We start from the raw sequence: 22,951 nt of genomic DNA, 5'->3' as shown, positions 1-22,951 counted from the left end.
TCCATACAAATGTTAGGATTATTTGTTCTAGCTCTGTGAAGAATGATGGTGTCATGTTGATAGGGATTGCACTGAATATGTAGATTGCTTTGGGTAGTATCGACATTTTAACAATATTTGTTCTTACTATTCAAGAGCATGGAATCTTTTTCCATTTTTTTTGTGTCTTCTTCAATTCCTTTTGTAAGCTTTCTATAGTTTTCAGTGTATAGATTTTTCACCTCTTTGGTTAGATTTATTCCTAGGTATCTTATGGTTTTTGGTGCAACTGTAAATGGGATCAATTCCTTGATTTCTCTTCCTGTCGCTCCATTGTTGGGTGTATAGGAATGCAACCAATTTCTGTGCATTGATTTTATAACCTGCAACTATGCTGAATTCATGAATCAGTTCTAGCAGTGTTCTGGTGGAATCTTTTGGGTTTTCCATATAGAGTATCACGTCATCTGCAAAGAGTGAAAGTTTGACCTCCTCCTGGCTGATCTGGATGCCTTTTCTTTGTGTTGTGTGATTGCAGAGGCTAAGACTTCCAATCCTATGTTGAACAAAAGTGGCGAGAGTGGACATCCCTGTCTTGTTCCTGACCTTAGGGGGAAAGCTCTCAGTTTTTCCCAGTTGAGGATGATATTAGCGTTGGGTCATTCATATATGGCTTTTATGATCTCGAGGTATGATCCTTCTATCCCTACTTTCTTGAGGGTTTTTATCAAGAAAGGATTCTGTATTTTGTCAAATGCTTTCTCTGCATCTGTTGACAGGGTCATATGGTTCTTGTCCTTTCTTTTATTGATGTGATGAATCATGTTAATTGTTTTGCAGATATTGAACCAGCCCTGCATCCCAGGTATAAGTCGCACTTGGTCGTGATGAATAATTTTTTTAATGTATTGTTGGATCCGGTTGGCTAATACCTTGTTGAGGATTTTTGCATCCATGTTCATCATGGAAATTGGTCTATAGTTCTCCTTTTTAGTAGGGCCCCCTTTTTTTTTAAAATAAAAAATACTTCAAGATCTTAAGGCTTGAGAATAAAGAAGGAAGATACTTTTTATAAGTTTTAACTAATATAGAATTATAAGGTTGCTCACATAATTTTCTAAATGTACTTTCTATTGTAAACAGTTTGTCTCTAAAATTCCTAAAATATGTTGAACAATTCTCTTCCTTCTCTATCAAATTGATGTCATTTATTATGGAATTGTTTAGTAACTACTTGTTTAATGTAGTAGCCATGAAAATATCAAAAATATATCATAATGGACTTTCTAATGTTATGTATCAGAGAAATGCTCTCCCATCCCAAGAGGAAATACCTAGGCAAAATTACAGGTTGTGGATTGTTAATTCTACATCTAAAGTTATTAACTAATTACAAAATAACATCCTGCAATATATCCTTTCTCATTAGCATGTATTATGAACGTATACTCCATATCTTAGTCTATGTACCAAGTGTCTTTATCGTCTCAAAAACAGGGGGGACAAAAAAAACCCAGGAAAATTGTGAAAGGTATCCAGGGATAATTTATGTAGACAAGATGGGGCATACGCTCCTAATGGTGCTTGCACTGGTGGACAGAGAAGGATTATCAAGACCAATCTCATGTCAAGGCCCAGACAGAGCTGGGTCTGATGCTGGCCTATGCACGATGCACTAGGTAGGAGCAAATGCTAATAGAAATCTGGTTTGGGATTTGTCTTCAATCTGAGAGCACATTTTTTCCTTAAATTTAGTGGATTAAACTAATTAATTAATTTGATATGTAACAATTATTTGAAATTCTTTTAAGTTAGACTGTTACACTGTTTCTACAAAATCTTTCTTACTCCCCCCCAAAATGGATACAGTCTCTCCTTCCTCTGGTCTGTCAAGGCATTTACACTCTTCAAGGCTTCAATACTCTGTTTAACATTACTGGGATATGGACTGCTCCACCATTCCTTGAAAGAGGGGCATTTTCCACCTCAATTTCATCTTCCCTAGCAAATAAATGTTTAACAATTTGTCTGTAAAATGGAGAAAACAATCTACTTCTTAGGGTTGTTGTGAAGATAAGTGAGGAAGTATTCTAAAAGAAATTAAAATGTCTGGTACCAGTCAAGAACTTAATAAAAGTTAGCTATTCCTCTTGTTATAAAAGTTAGCTGTTACACTTGTTACATCTGAATACAAAGACAATGTAAGAACGTTGGGAAACTCCTGGGGAAAACACCACAATAAGGCCTGAGAATCTGTATTATCAACTACTCATTATAACCAGCTTTCAAAATCTCTTCTGTAGGTATCACTTTGTTCTATCACATGGGTCAGTAAACTACAGCCTACAGGCCAAACCCAACCAGGTCCCTGTTTTTATAAATAAAATTTTAAGGAATAACAATCCCGCCTATTTATTTACATGCTGTCTATGGTTGTTTTTGCACTACAATGGCAGAGTTGAGCAATAGGAAAGAGTTAAGTACTTACTACAGAAACCATGTGGCCTATAGAGTCAAAAATATGATTTGACCCTTTACAGAAAAAGTTTGCTAGCCCCTAGACTATGAAAACTTAAGTAACCTGAGCTCTTTTTACTTAAGACAGAAATCTCTTTCCACAAGCCCTCTGACAGTTGATAACAGCCATTATACTAGTCTTTGGAAAACAAAACCAATTACTTGAGGCAGAATGTTATAGGAGGAAACCTTGATCCTTTATTTAGTTAATGAGCTGCCTATCAGAATGAAAAAAACCACCAAGGTTTAAAACAAATCTATGTCAATGAAATTAATCTATCATATAATCTGTGTATTACTTAAACATTACACTGAAAATCAATACCTATTGACTATAAACTATTTTATAATAGAAAACACCATGCTTTACTTTGAGCTCATTTAAGTAAAGTGTAAGTTGTTAAACTTGTTTAAAATCCTTCACTGACAAATGAAACCAGCAAAGGGAAGAGGAGAATGTTGAACAGTGCATGAATTTGAAAAGAACAAGAGGGGGATATAAAAAGGAAGGGACTCTGAGATAGTATGTTTAAAAGATATTTTAAAACATCATGAACTTTCAATATATCCTCCAAAACAGCTCTTTTAACATAACGACTAAGAAAGGTTAAGAAGGCCAGACAGTATAGCCCCAAATAGTTGCTGTGGGTGATTCAGTAGTGGGGGAAAAAAGTATGCAGGAGAGACAATATTAAGGTGAAGACAAATGAAGATGTGCCAATTTTATATGTGAAAAGCCCTAGACTAAATGTTTCAAAATTCATTTTTGGAAATAAATTTCTATTGTGTGTGATAAGAGATCATTTTGTGCTGATACAAATGAAATCAAAATGTGAGCTGGTAGAACATAGCTTGTTCTGCCTTCTCTAACCTCAGAGCAAGGAGGGACATAGGTGACATTGTACATAGTACCGAGGAAGAGATGGAAGGTACTAGAAAGGCTGACCAATGTTTTTGCTCATGGGTTATATATCTAAAAAAAAAAAAAGCAAAACAAAACAAAACCTCAAAGCTATACTTTGTTTCATTTTCTAGTTCTATAAAGACACCAAGGAAGTTCTGTACAGGCTACTTACTCTCACAAGCACACATGTGTCCACAAGGTTGAAAAAGAACAGCTGCTTTCTTGTCAGAGCATACCACACATTCTTCAATCTACAAAAAAAGAGGTTACAGCATAAGTGTGAACATGTACAGATAAATCCTGTAACTCTAACAGTTTCTTTTGTATCCAAGTGTATTTCCTCTATAAGGAAACACTCTTAGCACAGTGAAACTTCACACACTCTACTTCTCTGTCCTTGACTCTCTGGGTTGCTCATTTTTTCACCTTTATAAACTCTGGCCCTTCATAGGTTCTATTTCCATGTTAGTCTTCCTACCTATCCTAAAGAATGATAAAGAAAACTCCATTTCCTCTGTGGTCAGAAAGACCAGAATAGACTTTAATTTTCTTTTATTCAAAAATTACTTTGAAAGAAAAATAAAAAGAACAAATAAAGGAGTATAAAAATAAATCTAAGATAAGCTAGATTTCTAATATTAATAAAAAACCAGCCAGATTAGCAGACTGCTAGGGCCCAAGGGGAATTTTTCTATTTATCCACATCCAAGGAACTCTACCCAACATATCCCTTTCTGGGACCTAGTCAGTTCTCCCATGCTGGTGGGAGTCCATGGCTTTGCCCTGTTCTTTCTCTATAATCTCTAAAGGCACAAGTCTTCCACTATCTATTCATAATATTCCTTAATTTTATCTCCTCTTCATCTCCACTTCATCTGAGTTTTGAGTGTGTAACTATTTCTCTTGGTTTTTTTCAACCCCATCCCACCCCACTGCCCTTGCATTTTTCACTTGTTCTCCCCCCTTCTGACACACATTCACATTTACCCATATCTTGTGACATTAATATTACTGCCCCAAAATGATGATCACCACTCATCTATAATTTCACCTAACCAAATTTTGCATGTGCTCTCTCTATGGACTTTCCCAATGTGTACCTTGCTATGTACATATAATTTCTATAGTTGAATAACAGGAGAAAGCAGTAAGATATGATTGGTTGGGACCTTTATATTTCTGGATTCAAATTCCAGTCCCAATAAGAACAAATTACCTAACACTGTTGAGCCAAAGTTTTTTTTTTAAATCTAAATGATAAAGAACAAACCCTTCTTCACAGGGTGGTTAAACCAGATATTATGTATGGAGTGTTTAGTTAAAAAAATCTTTGTAGCCTTAACATTTTCCCCCCTTTGGATTTTTTTCCTCAGGTTACATTCCCAGGAATGAAATTACTAAATCAAAGCATGTTTTTTGCAAAGGTTCACAAATACTGTCAGTATGGTCTCTCAAAAACATGAACCCATTTATTCAGCCTCCAGCAGTGTTTAAAAGAGTGTGCATTTTCCACTGTCCAGGATAGCATTTTTTAGATTTTATTTATGCTTATTTGATAGGAATGATTAATGGTAATTCATAATTTTTTATTTATATTTCCTTAACTGCTAAGGAGATAAAGCTTATTTACTCCCCCTTCCTCCAAATATTAGTTTTATAATTTGTTTGATCTTTAATGAAGATGTTCATTACTCTTTAACCACTTGGGGTCACTATTTCTTTATATTCAAAGCTCTGTAGCTAACCTGGCAAATCTGTTTGGTGGGTATGTTACTTTCTGTACTTTTCTGCAAGTTTGAAAATTTTATAACTTGAAAGTCAAACTGAAAGCCTACTGATTCTTGGAATTCAGAAATGGTCTAGAAAGGTATGACAGCACATTCCTCCCTCTCTACCTGCTCCATCAATTTTCCCTTTGTAGACACTCTTGTCTGTATCATCACACAGGGGAAAGAACAGGGACTTAAGAATCATGAGACCTGCATTTGATTCTTTGAGTACACTTCTTTGAGCTTCAATTTTTCCAACTGTGAATCCTAGAGTCAGACAACCAGTAAGGGTTATTCAGTATCTGGGACTCCGCTTCTGGCAACCTGGGGCTCTGAACTCTGAACTTTACATCTCTCTCAAAGCACCTACAACATCCTATATGGCAAAGTAGATTTTAATCTAAGTTTACCAGCACATTACCAGTTTTTGGCAGCTAATTATCATATTCATCTCTGTCCTGACTACAAAACATGTGCTCAATAAAGATTTGTTAAAATAAGGCTTAATCCAACACAAAAAGTTTCAGGCCCAACAACAGAATGCATAGATCAATCTAAAAAATAAGAGAATGGCTTGAATTTTTACCCTTTCAGATTCTTTCCCAAACTGTTGCTTAGTGAGCAGGTAACTAAAGCAAATTATAAATACCAAGTAGAATGATCTGCATTAATCTATTAAGCAGGGATGACCTAGATAGAATGCATATAAAATGCCAACACAGCACCTGCAGTTAACAGACTGTCTGCACTTGACAGTTAAGTGTTGTTAGTTCATCCTTCCCACCTTTACAAAGAGACTAAGCAGCTATACACACCTTACTACTCCAAAATCCTCTATCCAAAAATAACTTCCTTGTAATTTTCCTGTGCCAAAAATTTTACCAAAGATTTGTTCATTTGGATTACAGAAAACATCTAGTTTTAGAAGGCTCCCTATGAAAATGTACAAAGCACCGGCAAGGTAACACCTTTTAAGTCATTGCCAGCTAATTCATTATAAGAATTAGTGCCAGCTCCTTTCTAATTAATGAAGGTTAATGAACAGCTTAAGAAACATCAAGGGAATAATGAAGAGAATAAAAAGAGAACAAAAAAAAGAGTATAAGCTTTATAAATGAAACCAAAGAAAACCAAGAGATCTTTTGGTTTAAGCTACTCACCTTAAGAGAAATCATTTGTAAAAAACTTAAATCTCATTTTAACACACACACGGAAAAACTAACAAGGAAAATCAATTATTTCAGTACAACCAAAATGGGTAAGACAATATAGTTATAGAGCACTAAGTTACACAGAAAAAGAATGAAACCAGAAACCTAGAAACGAATAATACTTCTCAAAAAGTAGAGTCAGACAAGATAAAAAGTTCAGAGTGGATACAGAATTTGGCCCTCGCTAACAGCAAGATGACAGACAGACTTTATTTGCCTCTTGGTGGGACACAATACAAAGTGAGTACCACCATCTGTGAGAATTTCTTGCCAAAAATGTTTAAGCTGACCCTAATCAAGCTGTTAGATCTAACTTCCAGTTTACAGGAAACACAGAGGATAAAGAAACAAATTACACAACACTCTGATAAAACAATCAAATCCAGAATGTGTGACATTCTACAAAAAACAAACAAACAAACAAACAACTGGTGTTTTATGAAGATGAATGCAAGAGAGTCCGTGTACTCAAAAAAGGTGCAATATATAATAACTACAATGAAAAATGGGATTAAGTACAGCTTTAGGTTATAAAAGCAAAATAGATTGATTTTTAACTTCTATAGTTTCTATATACAAAGAAGGAAACTCAAAATTGTTTTCTTGATAAATACATAAATTATACATTCTTAAATTTAAATCATCCTTTTTTTTTTTTTTTTAATGTTTATTTTTGAGACACAGAAGGAGCATGAACAGAGGAGGGGCAGAGAGAGAGGGAGACACAGAATCCAAAGCAGGCTCCAGACTCTGAGCTGTCAGCACAGAGCCTGATGCAGCGCTCAAACCCACGAACCGTGAAATCATAACCTGAGCCAAAGTCAGACACTTAACCTACTGAGCCACCCAGGCACCTCAAATTTAAATCATTCTTAGAACAAAGTTTAACACACATATGGCATCATATAATCTTATTTATCATTATTTATAATCTCAAAGAACTTCATAAAATGATAAAATACTGTATTAAAAATATATTACCTTTGTCCTTGACTGAACTTGTTCTTTACAGATGAGGCATTTCTTGACTCGTGGAGAACACAAAGAACAGGTAGCAATATGTCCACATGGGCCAAAAAGAGTATCTCTCTTCATATCTGAGCACACCATGCACTCTTCTAAGGTTTCAGAATCATTACTAATCATGGAAGGACTTCGAGAACCCACCTGACCACTAACAAAAGAAAATACTTCTCATCAATCCTATCAGAATATTTATATTACAACTTCATTAAAATATTTTAAAAACATCTAGAGCATCATTCGCATACATAACAACAGCTTTAGTTATATTAAAAAATTAAGCTTTAACATGTGTATACGAAACACTGCATACCATATTTTTCCATTTGTATACATCTCTGCATCTTTACAGGCTTCTGATACTATTTAAATTTCAAATTGAACAAATAGCTCACCCAATGGAAAAGGGTGAATCTTCTTCTAACAAAGAAACCAAAAACACTAGTTACAAAAAATTTAACATAAACAGTTTCACTCAGAATCTGTTACCTATAAAGAACCAGCAGAGAAGGGCATAGGAATAAAACACAAATTCTAGCTAGAGCCCACATTAGTTATCCTAACTACAGACAGAATGAAGCATCATTAGAGTCCACAACTGACAGGGCACTGTGGAAAATACGTCACTGCAGCTGCTGTTTTGACATTTCTTTAAATGTATTCTTAAGGGGCATAAAATTCTACTATGGAAAGACAGAACACATCTATAAATATATAGATACAAGACACAGAAATACATATATATGACCAACTACAGCTATACAAAAGGGATACTCTGTTTCTACCATAATCTTCAGAAACTCATGAACATCCATACACACACACACACTGGTTCCATCTTAGACCCCAGCATTAAAGTTACTACTGCAGGAATTATAGTGCTTTAAATCTATATTTTTAGATATGCTCTGTCCTGCTGTAATAGAATTTTATGTTCCTCAAGGACACACTTAAAGAAATGTATATACCTCATATGAATTTCTCCATTAACAGCTCAATGTATAGATTCCAAAGAGATGTCATTTCATCTCCACACCCAAATTAAAAGAGAGGCAAGAGAACACAAAGATTAAGGGAAAACTACCAAAATGTTGAATGGCCAGAACCAGGTATAAACAGCAGTAATAGCTGCACAGCATTGTTGCATTGGGATAAAAAAAAGGAACAAAATATACATACCTCTTTATATGTCTACAATATTTCATAATAAGAAAAGCAATTGTGTTATAAATAATTAAAATTACTGACATATTTTACTTTTAGAAAAAAAAAGACAGGTGTGAAATCATTTTTAGAGAAAACCCCATCAGGAATCGGTTCCTTCATGTGTTCATTCTTTCAATCCTTCAGTGATAGTGAGTGAGTGTCTGTCAGGCACTGTACAAGGTGCCAGAATTATTACAGACTTTGTGTGACATACACCCTACTGGTGAGCATGTACACTGCCTCTCTTATAAAAGTCTACCGAGCACCTGGGTGGCTCAGCTGGTTAAGTGTCTGACTCTTGATTTCGGCTCAGGTCATGATCTCATGGTTTTTGAGATCAAGCCCTGCATCGGGCTCTCCACTGACAGTGCAGAACCTGCTTAGGATTCTCTCACTCTCTCTCTATCTCTGCCCCTTCCCCATTCGCATTTGCGCTCTTTCTCTCTCCCTCTCTCTCTCTGTCTCTCTCTCTCAGAATACATAAACATTTTTTTTTTAAGTCTATTAAAAATTTCAGGGCACTTGGGTGGCTGAGTCAGTTAAGTGTCCAACTCTTGATTTCCGCTCAGGTCGTGATCTCATGGTTTGTGGGTTCAAGCCCCACACTGGGCTTTGCACTGACAGCATGAAGCCTGCTTGGGATTCTGTCTCCCTCTCTCTCTGCCCCTCCCTTGCTTGCTCTCTCTCTCTCTCTCAAAATAAATAAACATTTAAAAAAATAAAAGTCTATTACAATTTTGAATACATCTAACATTAATCACAGCAATTTCACTAGTACTTCTTCCTATAGATGAATTCCTCTAATGTATAGGAGTACTAGAAGATCAGGCTGGTTTAGAAAAGTTTCTTAGCACTTATTATGCATAAAGCATCGTATTTAGTAATGCAGAGATTAGGACACTAAGTAAGAGACACAGTGTCTGGAGAAAAATTTTTAAGGAAGAAAGCATCAACACAAGGAAGATGAGCAAAGACCAAGACATCCTCAAGTAATCAAGTCCTCCGTTATGAAACCACATGGTGCTTTACAAAGAACAGTAAGTTTTATGACAAGAAATAATACAAACCTGACTTTTTCCTTATGACACTTTGCCAGTGCTTTGCAGAGGCTTGGATCAGGACAGAGATCAAGCGGCGATTGACCTTTCTTATTTCGAATGCTAAGGTCAGCACCATTGGCAGCCAAAAAACAGGCAATAGATGCTGCACTCTTCTTCTCCGCCCCCTGGGTACCAAGTCCCATTATTAACTGAAATCAAATGAAAAGAGTCATTATTTTCCCCTTAAGAATCTGTTATCAGTTCTCACCCCTAAATGTGTGTGTGCACGTCTGAGTGTATATTATATAAAAATTATATAAAAATGTCTGGAAAGAACTCACAGCCTACACAAGTATGGTGGGCATTTATGAGCTGCAGTCCTAACATCCATTCCCCTTCACTCCAGTTTTCTCAGGAATATAGTATGAGGAATGATCCACTCTTTAGTTTTACAGGTGGACCAAAGAAGGCTGAGACCAGTCAGATATCCACTTCATCTAGGTGATTAGTTCAGGGATGACAAATCAGATCAATTAAGGTCAATAAAACTCAAGACCAGGACTTCTGATTTAAGATATTGAGGAAACAGTACTCTCATTTCTTTTTTTTTTTTTTAATTTTTTTCTTATGTTTTGTATTTGAGAGAGAGGCAGAGAGCAAGTAGGGGAGGGGCAGAGAGACAGAGACAGAATCCAAAGCAGGCTCCAGGCTCTGAGCTGTCAGCACAGAGCCCTACATGGGGCTCGAACTCACAAACCGTGAGATGGTGACCTGAGCCGAAGTCAGACACTTAACCAACTGAGCCACCCAGGTGCTCCAACAGTACTCTCCTTTCTACTCAATTTAGCTCTGGAGCTGTTAGCAACTGACATGAAATAGTAAGAGGAGAGACAACAGAAAAAAGAACCAGCACCAAGGAAGTGAGCCAAGAAAAGGAGAAGGCAATTAATCAGGTTCTGATTTCATCTGAGCTACTGACTCAAACATGTTATCAAACATCTGTAGAGCATCTGTAACAGACCAAGTACTATTTTTAGCACTTTCCATGAATTAACTCATTTAATCTTTGTAACAACCTTATTATGGAGTTAATTATTCCACTCCCTCCTTTTTACAATGAGAAAAAGGAGGTACACAAAGGTTAGAGAATTTAGTTATGGACATAGAGAAAGGTGGCAATTCTACAACACTTTGGTCTCAGACCCCCTCTGCAGTCTTAAAAATGATTCTAAAGTTTATATGGAACGGTCAAAGACTTAGAATAAGTCAAACAACTTTGAAAAAGAAGAAAAAAGTTGGGAAGACTTATACTACCTGAGTTGAATGTTTACTATAAAGCTACAGTAATTAAGACAATAGGGTTGGCATTACATACCTAAAGACACAGATCAACAGAACAGAATACAGGATCTAGAAAGACTTCACATAATATGGTTTATCGATTTGGGACAAACGCACAGCAGGCAATTCAGTAGAAAAAGACAGTCTTTTCAACAAATGGTGGTGGAATAACTGGAACATCCACAAGGAAAAAAAATGAACTTTGATCCATACCTAATACTATATATAAAAATTAACTCAAAATGAATGGTAGTGCTAAATGTAACAGCTGAAACGTTATAAACTTCTAGTACAAAAGGGGAGAAAACCTTAGTGTCCTTGGGTTTGGCAAAGATTTTTCAGATAGGATACTACACAAAAAGCACAAACAATGACAGAAAAATTTATAAATTAGATCTCATCAAAATTAAGAACTTCTGCTCTTGCAAAAACACTATTAAAAGATGAAAAGACAAGTCACAGACCGGGAAGAAATATGTGCAAATCCCATAACTGATAGGGAACTTGAATTCAGACTCTCAAAACTCAATAGTAACAAAACAGCTCAACAAAAGAATGCACAAAAGATGGGAACAGACACTTCATCAAATATATGTAAGTACAAGCAAATGAAAAGATGTTCAATATCAGGCAGTGGTCATTAGGGAAATGCAAATCAAAATCCCACCACAGCATTACACACTCAACATGGATGGCTAAAGTTAAAAAAGAACAACCAAACAACTTTCAACTTTCACTAAGAATTTGAAGCAATGTAGCTCGAATTAACTATTGCTTAGTTCATACACTATATTTCTACATATGCAGTTCTGAAAAAATATTTCATCAGATTAAATTAGCCATAAATTTAAGATCTTGCATTAAAAGATACTTCCAAAAAAAAAAAAAAAAGATTCTTCCAGTAGTACTGAATTAAAGATTAATTTACTCACTGTGTTTTTGGATGGCTCCCATGCAGCATCAACCTTCCCCACATCCTGCATATCTTGGAGTTGACGTAGCTGAGACAAGGTATGGTGCCTCAGAGCTTCGTGCAAAGGAGTATCCCCATCTTTATCCTGAATATCTAATTTGGCACCTGCACGGACCAAAAGCTAAAAGAGAAAGACATCTCATTTGCTAAGGTCTCTCTGGCCCACAAGAAATTACAACATATCTAAAGTAACAGTGACAAAGCCCTGGACCTACCTGAAGGGATTTGCCACTAAAGCCAATTATTTTTATGTTTTCGCTTGCTACTCTCAAAACTCCTGTGGCTCCTTTACAAATAGTGATGAGCTCTAGTTACTCAAATATATCGAATCCGAGAAAACAGAAGGAAATGAGAACCAATTCACAGACTCCAAGATCAAGATAACTGGGAGAAATTGAAGACTTTTTTTCTCTTTTTCTTTCCTTCCTTCCTTCCTTCTCCTTTCTTCCTTTCTGCCTTCTCCTTCTTTCTCCTTCCTTCTTCCTTCCAGATTTTATTTTTTAAAGTAATCATTAAAGTAATCTTCACAATAAATGTGAAGTGTTCACTAAACTACAACCTCTGATATAAAATGCATAATTGATAAACTTTAATAGATGTTTTAAGTAGCAAATATAACTTTGTAGTTAAGGCTTTGCTTATGGTACTTTTTAACGATTTTCCTAATTCTTCCTACAAATGCTGTCAGAGTTTTAGAAAAACACCATAATCAATCTCAAGCATATGGTCTTACCTATCTTGGCAAATGGCCATTTTTTGGTGGTGTTTTGTTTTTTGGGTTTTTTTTAATTTGTCCCCAGAAGTTTACATGAGATGTCACTCTCTGACAGTGTTTCTCAAATTTGAACATGCATGAGAATTACCTGGTGGGCTTGTTAAAGCACAGAATGCTAGTTCCCACCCCTGCAGTTTCTGATTTACTCGGTCTGAGGAGCCCAAGAATTTTCTACCAAGGTCCCAGGTGATGCCGATGCTGCTGGCTCAGCTTCTAAGCTTTAAGAATCACTGCTCTACAAAAAAATTTTAAACTGATAATCTTTCAAATATTTTGTCTGGAATATCAGGTTAGTCAAATATGTATATATTTGTGGCAAACGTCCAGCCTAAGTTTTTCATTATAGTTCACTCTCAATTATACAACCCTGGGATCAGGACCCTAGCCAAAATCAAGAGTCAGACACTCAAACAACTGAGCTATCCAGGAGCCCCAGGAATGTACTTTTTAAAAAACTAATTTATATATTACTTTGAAATTCTCTGATTTAATATTTTGGCAACAAAATAGTCTGGCAACAAAATTACATAACAGACTTTGAATATCAGTTTTAAGATTTTCCCCATTATAAATTAAAACTCTCTGCCCAGTATTAGCCAAAACTCATAATTTGTTCATCTAACTATGCCTTCTGAAAAATCTATGTATCATTTTCAAGACCTTCTAGAAATCTATCTGGTAAAACACACTTGTAAGATTCTTGTTAGTAAATACTTTACCCTCACAATCTGGGTGTGCTGTCGTTCAACAGCAAGGTGAAGGGCAGTTTGCTGGTTCACATTCTGGATATCAAGGTTCGCATTACCCTGAACAAGAAGAACAACGTTTATATACTCAACATTTGACAATCGTAAGCAACACTAAAACTGTAACTCTTCATGAGAAATAAATAACACAAACACTGCTGACCACTTTCCTCTCTTCTAGCTACTGCAACACTGTTCTCATAACAGTTGCTGGTAATACAGGAAGAACCAGATGGCGCAGCATCTTTCAGAGGCAGAAAAGCAAGCTTACAATAATTATTTTTACTATAGTGACTCCATCCAGGAACAGTTAAATGACAAAGTTCAATACAGAGCTCAAACACAGCTCCTTCTCAAGCTCCATTATACAGCAATAGAGACAATTAGCTCCTTTTAACTGTAAATAGTATTTCCTAAAACGTTCTATTAATGAATCGTCATATTGGATTTAGATTTACTCTAATGACCTAATAAGGTCATGTACCCTTGCTGCATAACTGAGCTCTTATTCAGTGAAAAGGAACTTCACTTGAGGATGAGAAGACAATGTTTAATTAGTATATAAAAATACTTACTCAAGGGAAAGCAGAAAGCCCTACCAGGGTCCTGGGGTAGTCAAAGCCCTATATGAGAACAGCTGATGCCAAGGACAGAGGAAAGGAGCAAAAGTCCAGAACTTACTGGCACCAGGAGACCTAGAGCTTCAGGAACTTAAGCAAGCATTCCACCATCTCACACTCATTTCCTTGCTTCTAACATGGTGACAGTACAACCTACTACACACAGGGTCAATGGGATTATGGGGTTCAGGGTGGGCTGCCCCTAAATAATGCCACTTTGGCATACTAATTATTTTGAATTAAAGTTACTTAAACAGCTAGCACAAGGACACTCAGACCTTCCTTTGTCTCCTGAAAGCAAGAAATAAATTCCCCATGTGAAGGCTATCTTCCTTGACCCTGGAGGGTAGAAGGCATCCTTATTGTCAGAGATGGGGAATTAAGGGCCAAGAATGGACTACATAAATAAACTTTGTTACTTCATTTATTTATTTGCTACCCCAAGCCCAAACCCCTTTGTGAATTCTCCACAACTGTTTGTGTAAAAGGTACAAAGGCTGCCTGCTTTGGTCACTTAGGAAGAGTCTCATATCTGAGCTCCCATGTATGCAATATTGAACATGTTTTTCTCCTGTGGTTATGTCTCATGTCAGTTTAATTATTAGACCGGCCAAAGAAACGGGAAAGGAAAATTTTCTTTCCGTCTGTAAGGATTAAGAAAAATAACATGTAAATTGCCTAACACAATGTCTTATATATTAATAATTTTAAAAATGGAACTAAGCAAAGGGCTACAGATTCAAAAGATAAACTTTATCATTCTGTTTAGCCCTCTGATTACAACTCTGAAACCCACCTGTGCCCTTGCTTGGGTAGAGCTCACTCTACTAATACTATGACATTCTAGAAGATGGGAGTTTCTGATTTGTTTTTATTAGTTATGTTTCTCTGAGTGTAATTACAAGGAACTTGATCTTAGCTTGTTTTCTTATCATGCCTTGTTCTCATATAAATGCAGAAAGTGAGGGATTTTCTTTTTAAGTTTCCTAAACTTTCCATCATTAGATTTTCCTAGTATTGAACCATATTCATTGTATGAATGTACCATAATTCATTTATCTAGACACTAGCTGATGAACATTTGACTTGGTTCCAGTTGGAGGTTATTACAAATAAAGCTGCTACAAATGTTTAGTACAAGTATTTGCATGGAAATATGTCCTGAGTTCTCTTGGGTACATACCCAAAAGGGGGATTGCTGGGTTGTATAGTGAATACATGTTTAACTTTATTAAGAACTGCCAAATTGTTTTCAAAGTGGCTGCTTTGAAAAACACCAGCAATGTATGTGAATTCTAACTGTTCCACATCCTAACCAACATTCTGTTTTGTTAGCATTTTTAGTTTTAGTCATTTTCATTGGTGATCAGTATTTCATTGTGGTCACAATTTCTAATCCCCTCGTGATCTACAGTAATTTAAGCTAAATTGCAGGATATATGGTCCACATACAGAAAATACTTGTATTTCTGTATATTTGCAATATACAATTAGAGACTGAAATTTTAAACAACTTACAATAGCATGAAAAAATTACTTGAAGATAAATCTAAAAAAAAAAGATAATTCTAAAATGTGCAGAACCAAATTGCCATGACTTTCTAATAGAAATAATCCAATTCTAAAATTTATATGGAAATTCAAAAGATCTTAAAGTAATTCTAAGAAAGAAGAACAAAGTTAGAGGGTTAACTAACTGATTTTAAGACTTACTAAAAAACAACAATTACCAAGACAGTGTAATATGGTCAGTTATCTGTATCTTGAATTAAAAAGGAAATTATCCCAATTAACAATACTTTTATGGGCAGTAACTTCAATATTTAATAACCAAGGCTTACTAGTCAATGGTTCTGTAATAGTACCGTACGGTGACAGATGGTAGCTACGTTTGCGGTAAGCACAGCACAACAAGCAGCATTCAAGTTGTCAAACCACGGCGTTGTACGCCTGAAGCAGATGCAACACCGAGTGCCAACTACACTTCAAGAAAGAATAAAGGCTTAAAATGGCAACTATTTCTTTATCTTAACTTCCATAGTTCATGGAGTGTCTATCTTCTGATGTGGTACTTAATTATACACAATGAACTATTCGCTAAATTTGTCTGCTATTTCATCTTCTTCAGTAGCCTGTAAGCCCCTTGAAATCAGAGATCGTAAGTAATTCTTTGGTAACTTCAACGCTTCCATATGACATATGCTTGACTGAGATATTTAAAAGTTTTGCTGGAAAACCTAAAACATCATAAAACTACACGAACTAAGTTCCCCAAAAATCCAATACCATAAGAATGTAGCATTATCTTATCTCAGAGATGAATGAAATGACTGAAGTGAACCCGTACTGCTATCCAGTCAGATTCCAGGAATCCAGCAGGAGTCATGAACTGAACCGCCAGTTCCTGGCTGCAGTCTTGTTACTAGATGGCAACTGGCCACACTAGCTTTGATAACAACATGATGGTTCTTGGTCCTTGTACAACAGTGGTAGTGATTCTGGGAAATCTCTGTTCGTTGATACCTATTTCACTGGACTAATCCAGAACACTGTGGGAGGGAATACAAGGGGCTAAGGGAACCCCCCCAACCCTTACACACATATACACACCACCTCCCTCCATTTAAGAACCCATGTTAGGCAGAAGAATGAAAACGCACCATATCTGAATTTGCATCATCATGGGGTTTTACTGTAACCTACCAAGAGGTAGCTGATGAAGTAGTAAGTACATAAATGGTAATGGTCCAAATTGTTAAAAATTATTGCACAGCTTTTCCTACCTGATGTACCAACAGTTCAGCCACTTCTACATGATTGTTAAGGGCAGCCAGATGCAAGGCAGTATAACCATCATCTTTCTTCTCATCCACAATCCAAGGTCTTGGTAATTTAGACAGTAAAACACGCATTGCACTGAAAGTCAAATATACATGATTTTGGTATTTATACAATTTGATATTTAAATTATTTTCTTTAAAAAATTACTCAAAAGAAACTTGAAGTCAAATAAAACTATTCTTCTTTAAAGAAAATTATGCCCTCAAAGACAAATGAAGTATATTTTTTTTTCTAAGTCTCAAATACACAGCTTTTTCATGCTTTAAGAGGTAAAGAAACTATCACCATTTGGGGGACAGAATCAAAACAGAATGGGAGTGTTACAAGGGGAAAATATTATGAGAGGGAAGAAAAAAAAAACCAAAGGGTTTTTTTTTAAAAAGACAAACTTCATGTAACTGGAAGATTATCATGAATTGCAGCTAAAAATCTGATATATGGCATTTAGCAGTGATAAATCTAGTTATATCAAAACACACAAAATAAATGGTAATTATAATTTAATATTTAAAGTTTAAGTACCAATAACAAAATATTTCTAGAGGAAAAAAGTTATCCTAAAGACCATCAAAGAGTAAAGTATTAAAGAGCAGGAGAAGTAATTATCAAGAAGGGATGCTTCTTCATAAAATAACCTAATGAGAGAGGCACCTGGGTGGCTCAGTCAGTTAAGCGTCTGACTCCTGATTTTGGCTCAGGTCATGATCTCCTGGTTCGTAACTTCAAGCCCCACATCAGGCTCCACACTGACAGCACGGAGCCTGCTTGGGATTCTCTCTCTCTGCCCCTCCCCCACTCACATGCATGCTCGCACATGCACTCTCTCTCAAAAACAAATAAACTTTTAAAAAGTGTATAAAAAATTAAACTATTTTGACTACATTAAAATAACGAGCTTTTGCACATCAAAGAGAACCATCAACAAAACAAAAAGGCCACTGACTCAATGGGAGAAGACACTTGCAAATGATATATCTGATGAAGGGTTAATATCCAAAATACGCAAAGAATTTACACAACTAAACGCCAAAAAAAAAAAAAAAAAAAAAAAAAACCCCAAACAATCTGATTAAAAAATGGGTAGAGGAACTGAATACACATTTTTCCAAAGAAGACACAGAGATAGCCAACAGACACATGAAAAGATACTCAATATCATTAATCATCAGGGATATGTAAATCAAAACCACAATGAGATATCACTTTACACTTGTTAGAATGGCTAAAATAAGAGACAAGAAATAACGTGTTAGCGAGGAGGTGGAGAAAAAGGAACCCTACTATACTGCTGGTGGAACTATAAATTGGTATAGCCACTGTAGAAAACAGTATGGAGGTTCCTCAAAAAACTAAAACTAAAAATATCATATGATCCAATAATTCTACTACCAGGTATTTACCCAAAGAAAAGATATATGCACTCCTGTTTACTGCATCATTATTCACAATAGCCAAGATATGGAAGCAATCCAGGTGTCCACTGATAAACAGATAGAGAAGATGTGGTACATATATACAATGGAATATTACCCAGCATAAAAAGGATGAGCTCTTGCCATTTGTGACATCAGGAATGAACCTAGAGGATGTTACACTAAGTTAAATACATTAGAGAATGTGATTTAACTTACATGTGGAATCTAAAAAGCAAATGAATAAACAAACAAACAGCAGAATCAGACCTACGAATACAGAGAACAAACTGATGGTTGCCAGAAGAGAAGGGGACATGGGGTTGGGAAGTGGGAGATCTGGGCTTACAGTTATGGGATGAATGAGTCATAGAATGAAAGGTACATTATAGACAATAGAGTCAATAATTAACAGCACCGTATGGGGACAGATGGTATCTTCACTTGTGGTGAACACAGCATAATGTATAGAGATGCTAAATCACCTGACAGTCATGTAACACTGTGTTTCATCTACACTCAAAAAAAAAAAAAAAAAAAATTTAAAGAAATGATGTGTCTTAAAGAAAAACCTAGCCCACTCTCAAAAAAGAAAAGTAAAATTAGAAGTAACTTTTCTTGGGGCACCACGGGCTCAGTCGGTTCAGTGTCCAACTCCCGATTTCAGCTCCAGTCATGATCCCAGGGTTGTGGGATCAAGTCCCCTGCTGGGCTCTGTGCTGAGCATAGAGCCTGCTTAAGATTCTCTCTCTGCCCCTCTGCCCCACTCGCACATGTGCACACACACTCTCTCTCAAAATTAAAAAAAAAAAGGAATGTGATTTACTATATGGTAGTAACTTTTTTTTTTAATGTTTATTTTGAGAGAGACAGAGAGTACACTTGCTTGTAAGTGAGAGAGGGGCAGAGAAAGAGAGACAGAGAGACTCTCAAGCGGGCTCTGTGCTGCCAATCCCACTAACCTTGAGATCACTGCCTGAGTTGAAATCAAAAATGGGATGCTTAAACAACTGAGCTACCCAGGTGCCTGCCAGTAATTTTTCTTAACAAAAAGATTTTATGTAGAAAACTCATAATTTGGAAAAACCCTCCCCTAATATATTTAGCCACTATTTTGTTTAAGACTGAGAAAATAACTGCTGCTATACAGTGCTGGACTTGGCATGGACACCACTGACACACACATTAGACTACAGATCTTTCCCCCCTCCTAACAAAGAAAGTAAAAACAGAAACACTTTTAAAATTGCGCCAACAGAATATTAAAGGGCAAGAGATGATAGTAAGATACATATCGGGATAGTTCTTCCTAAGATGATATACATTAAAGATAAAAATCTGAAATACAGAAATGTTACAAACATATAGAAAAACAGGCTGAAGATACAGAATAAGAGTGTGTATAAAGGAAACTATATAAGTCTCTAAAATAATGAGAATAAACCCTAACATGACCCAGGATATGTTTCCTTAATAGTAGCCATCTTTAGGGGTTCCTGGGGGGCTCAGTCGGTAAAGTGTCCTATTTCGGTTCAGGTCATGATCTCACGGCTTGTGAGTTCGAGTCCTGTGTTGGGCTCCGTGCTGACAGCTCAGAGCCTGGAGCCTGCTTTAGATTTTGTGTCTCCTTCTTTCTCTGCTCCTCCCCAACTCATGCACGCACACGCTCTCTCTCTCTCTCTTTCTCAAGAATAAATGAAACATTAAAAAAAAAATTTTTTTTTTTTAAAAGGTAGCCGTCTTTGAATCCCATGTAGGAAGCCCAAGAAATCTCAGGACAGGCTGACAGGCTCTGGAGGATCCAAGATCTTCTAAAATTGTATTTAAATTTGGAAGTTTATAGCTCTTATCAGATTTTAAAACAGGTTTATAACCCAAAGTACATTGAGAATCATAGCTTAAAGACAGCTTTCAGTGGTTGTTACTGAAGTTGTATCATTGCTAAGGGGTGACAGAATTCTTTGGAAATCTATGGAAAACTATGGACTTCCTTCCAGAGAAATGCACATATATATATCTATCTACCTACAATTTTGAGAGAGTCTACAAACCCCTAAATCCCACTCACAAACCTCATACAAAGCTAAGGTTTCCTGCTGTCATTTCTTTACAGTAATTGTAAGGATTACAGGGGTGCCTGGGTGGCTCAGTTGGTTAAGCATCCAGCTCTTGATTTCGGTTCAAGTCATGATCCCACAATTCATGAATTCGAGCCCTGCATCGGGGCTTTGTGCAGACAGCTCAGAGCCTTCTTGGGATTCTGCTTCCCTCTCTCTCTGCCCCTCCCCTGCTTGTGCTTTCTCTAAATAAATAAATAAACATTAAACATAAATAAATAAATAAATAAATAAATAAATAAATAAATAAATAAATAAATGAATAATCAATCCAACCTTCCTGATTTGGTGGATTAAAATAAGATACTACAACTCTCAACAATAGCCAAATTATGGAAAGAGCCTAAATGTCCATCAACTGATGAATGGATAAAGAAATTGTGGTTTATATACACAATGGAGTATTACGTGGCAATGAGAAAGAATGAAATACGGCCCTTTGCAGCAACGTGGATGGAACTGGAGAGTGTTATGCTAAGTGAAATAAGCCATACAGAGAAAGACAGATACCATATGTTTTCACTCTTATGTGGATCCTGAGAAACTTGGCGGAAACCCATGGGGGAGGGGAAGGAAAAAAAAAAAAAAAAGAGGTTAGAGTGGGAGAGAGCCAAAGCATAAGGGACTCTTAAAAACTGAGAACAAACTGAGGGTTGATGGGGGGTGGGAGGGAGGGGAGGGTGGGTGATGGGTATTGAGGAGGGCACCTTTTGGGATGAGCACTGGGTGTTGTATGGAAACCAATTTGACAATAAATTTCATATATTGAAATAAATAAATAAATAAATAAACCAGAAAAAAATAAAATAAAATAAAATAAAATAAAATAAAATAAAATAAAATAAAATAAAATACTACATACTGGGGCACCTGGCTGGCTCAATTGGTAGAGTATGTGACTCTTGATCTCAGGGTTGTGAGTTCGAGCCCCACATTGGGTATAGAAATTACTTAAAAACAAACTCTTAAAAAAAAAACAACCAGATATTATGTAACTTTGACTCAGATTCTTAACTGGGAAAAGTACTGGTACCACATTATACTACTGAATGTTTAGATCTGGCATAATCATGATGCTAATGTGACCATGTGAGAAATGGAATTTAAAAGGTTTTAGGATTCTTTTAGAGTTGAGAAGATACAAGTATAACATATGGGGGGAAAAATTTTTATTAAAAACAATACGTAATCATAAGATAATGTAAACACTTACTGATTTAAACAAAAGTTGTGATAGGACTATGTTGAGAGACATGGGGATAATAGACAATGTCAAGAGTTTTAAATCTTCTTTTTCCATGACATGAAATCAGCAGACAATGTCTACAATTGATAATTTAAGAAAACTGCAGGATAGGGGCGTCTGGGTGGCTCAGCTGGTTGAGCGTCCGACTTCGGCTCAGGTCATGATCTCACGGTTTGTGGGTTTGAGCCCAGCGTCGGACTCTGCGCTGGCAGCTCAGAGCCTGGAGCCTGCTTCCGATTCTGTGTCTCCCTCTCTCTGCCCCTCCCCCATTCACGCTCTGTCTCTCTCAAAATTAAACATTAAAAAAAAGAAGAAAAGAAAAAAAAAGAAAACTGCAGGATAAGCTAGAAGTTATTGGGTGGGGGGTAGACAAAGGCATGAAGAAGGATAAAGCAGAACACAGTTCCCTTTCATTATAAGCTTTGTAGTAGTATTTGACTTAACTACACATATACATTAGTTTGATTTTAAAAGTAAGTCAAAACACTAAAATAATATTTAGGCTTACTATATTAAAATCTTTTGTATTTTCTACCTTAGTTCTTATAGTCAATATATATAAATACGACAGTTAAGTTTTGCATTCCAAGGTGTGGTTTATGCTAATCTCATCAAGGTTTTTTTGGTTTGTTTGTTTGTTTTTAATGTTTATTTTTAAGAGAGAGACAGAGTGCAAGCAAGGGAGGGACAGAGAGAGAGGGAGACACAGAATTCCAAGCAGGCTCCAGGCTTTGAACTGTCAGCACAGAGCCCGAAGTGGGCTCAAACTCACAAACTGTGAGATCATGACCTGAGCCAAAGCCAGACGCTTAACTAACTGAGCTACCCAGGTGCCCCTAATGAGGTTTATTTTTTTTTCAAGTCACATTATTGACTAGATCTCCTTGAGAAGATGGTTCTTATGACACCATGTTTCCCACTGACTTGTATTCCTGTTTCAGAAGTACCTTCCCATATTATACTGCCAATAACTCAAAGGAGAGAAAGGGAAAGAGGAGCAGTTCCTTCTCTGGGCATAAGCTATCCACTGAGATGGAACCATCACTAACTTGTTCTCCCAGGCTTGCATCTCCTCAGTGAAAGAACCGGAGAAAGCTGAAGTCTCTAAGAAATAAGAGCCAATGGCTCAGAAGAGTAGCGTGGTACTCAAACAGAAAGAGATACGTATTCTTGAAAGCCCACTGCCTCTCTCTCCTCCCTCACTCCCTTGTGTCTTTTTGCTTTTTCCTCT

The 22,951-nt window shown here is 36.4% G+C and overlaps 1 protein-coding gene across 1 annotated transcript in view; it reads right to left on the bottom strand.

The window, feature by feature from the left end:
* The window catches only part of MIB1 (MIB E3 ubiquitin protein ligase 1), a 125,574-nt gene that overhangs the window by 14,741 nt on the left and 87,882 nt on the right, over positions 1-22,951 (bottom strand). Inside the window, exons 13-18 of the mRNA XM_007075984.3 lie at positions 16,888-17,020; positions 13,458-13,544; positions 11,923-12,084; positions 9,677-9,858; positions 7,362-7,554; positions 3,573-3,651 (exon numbers count right to left, since the gene is read on the bottom strand). Of these exons, the coding sequence (XP_007076046.1) occupies positions 3,573-3,651; positions 7,362-7,554; positions 9,677-9,858; positions 11,923-12,084; positions 13,458-13,544; positions 16,888-17,020 (836 nt within the window). The remainder of the gene's footprint in view (positions 1-3,572; positions 3,652-7,361; positions 7,555-9,676; positions 9,859-11,922; positions 12,085-13,457; positions 13,545-16,887; positions 17,021-22,951) is intronic.

The sequence above is a fragment of the Panthera tigris genome, chromosome D3, assembly GCF_018350195.1.
Source record: "Panthera tigris isolate Pti1 chromosome D3, P.tigris_Pti1_mat1.1, whole genome shotgun sequence".
In the NCBI taxonomy this organism is placed as follows: Eukaryota; Metazoa; Chordata; class Mammalia; order Carnivora; family Felidae; genus Panthera; species Panthera tigris.
The sequence above is the reverse complement of the archived record's forward strand: the minus strand, read 5'-3'. Positions and strand labels throughout refer to the sequence as shown.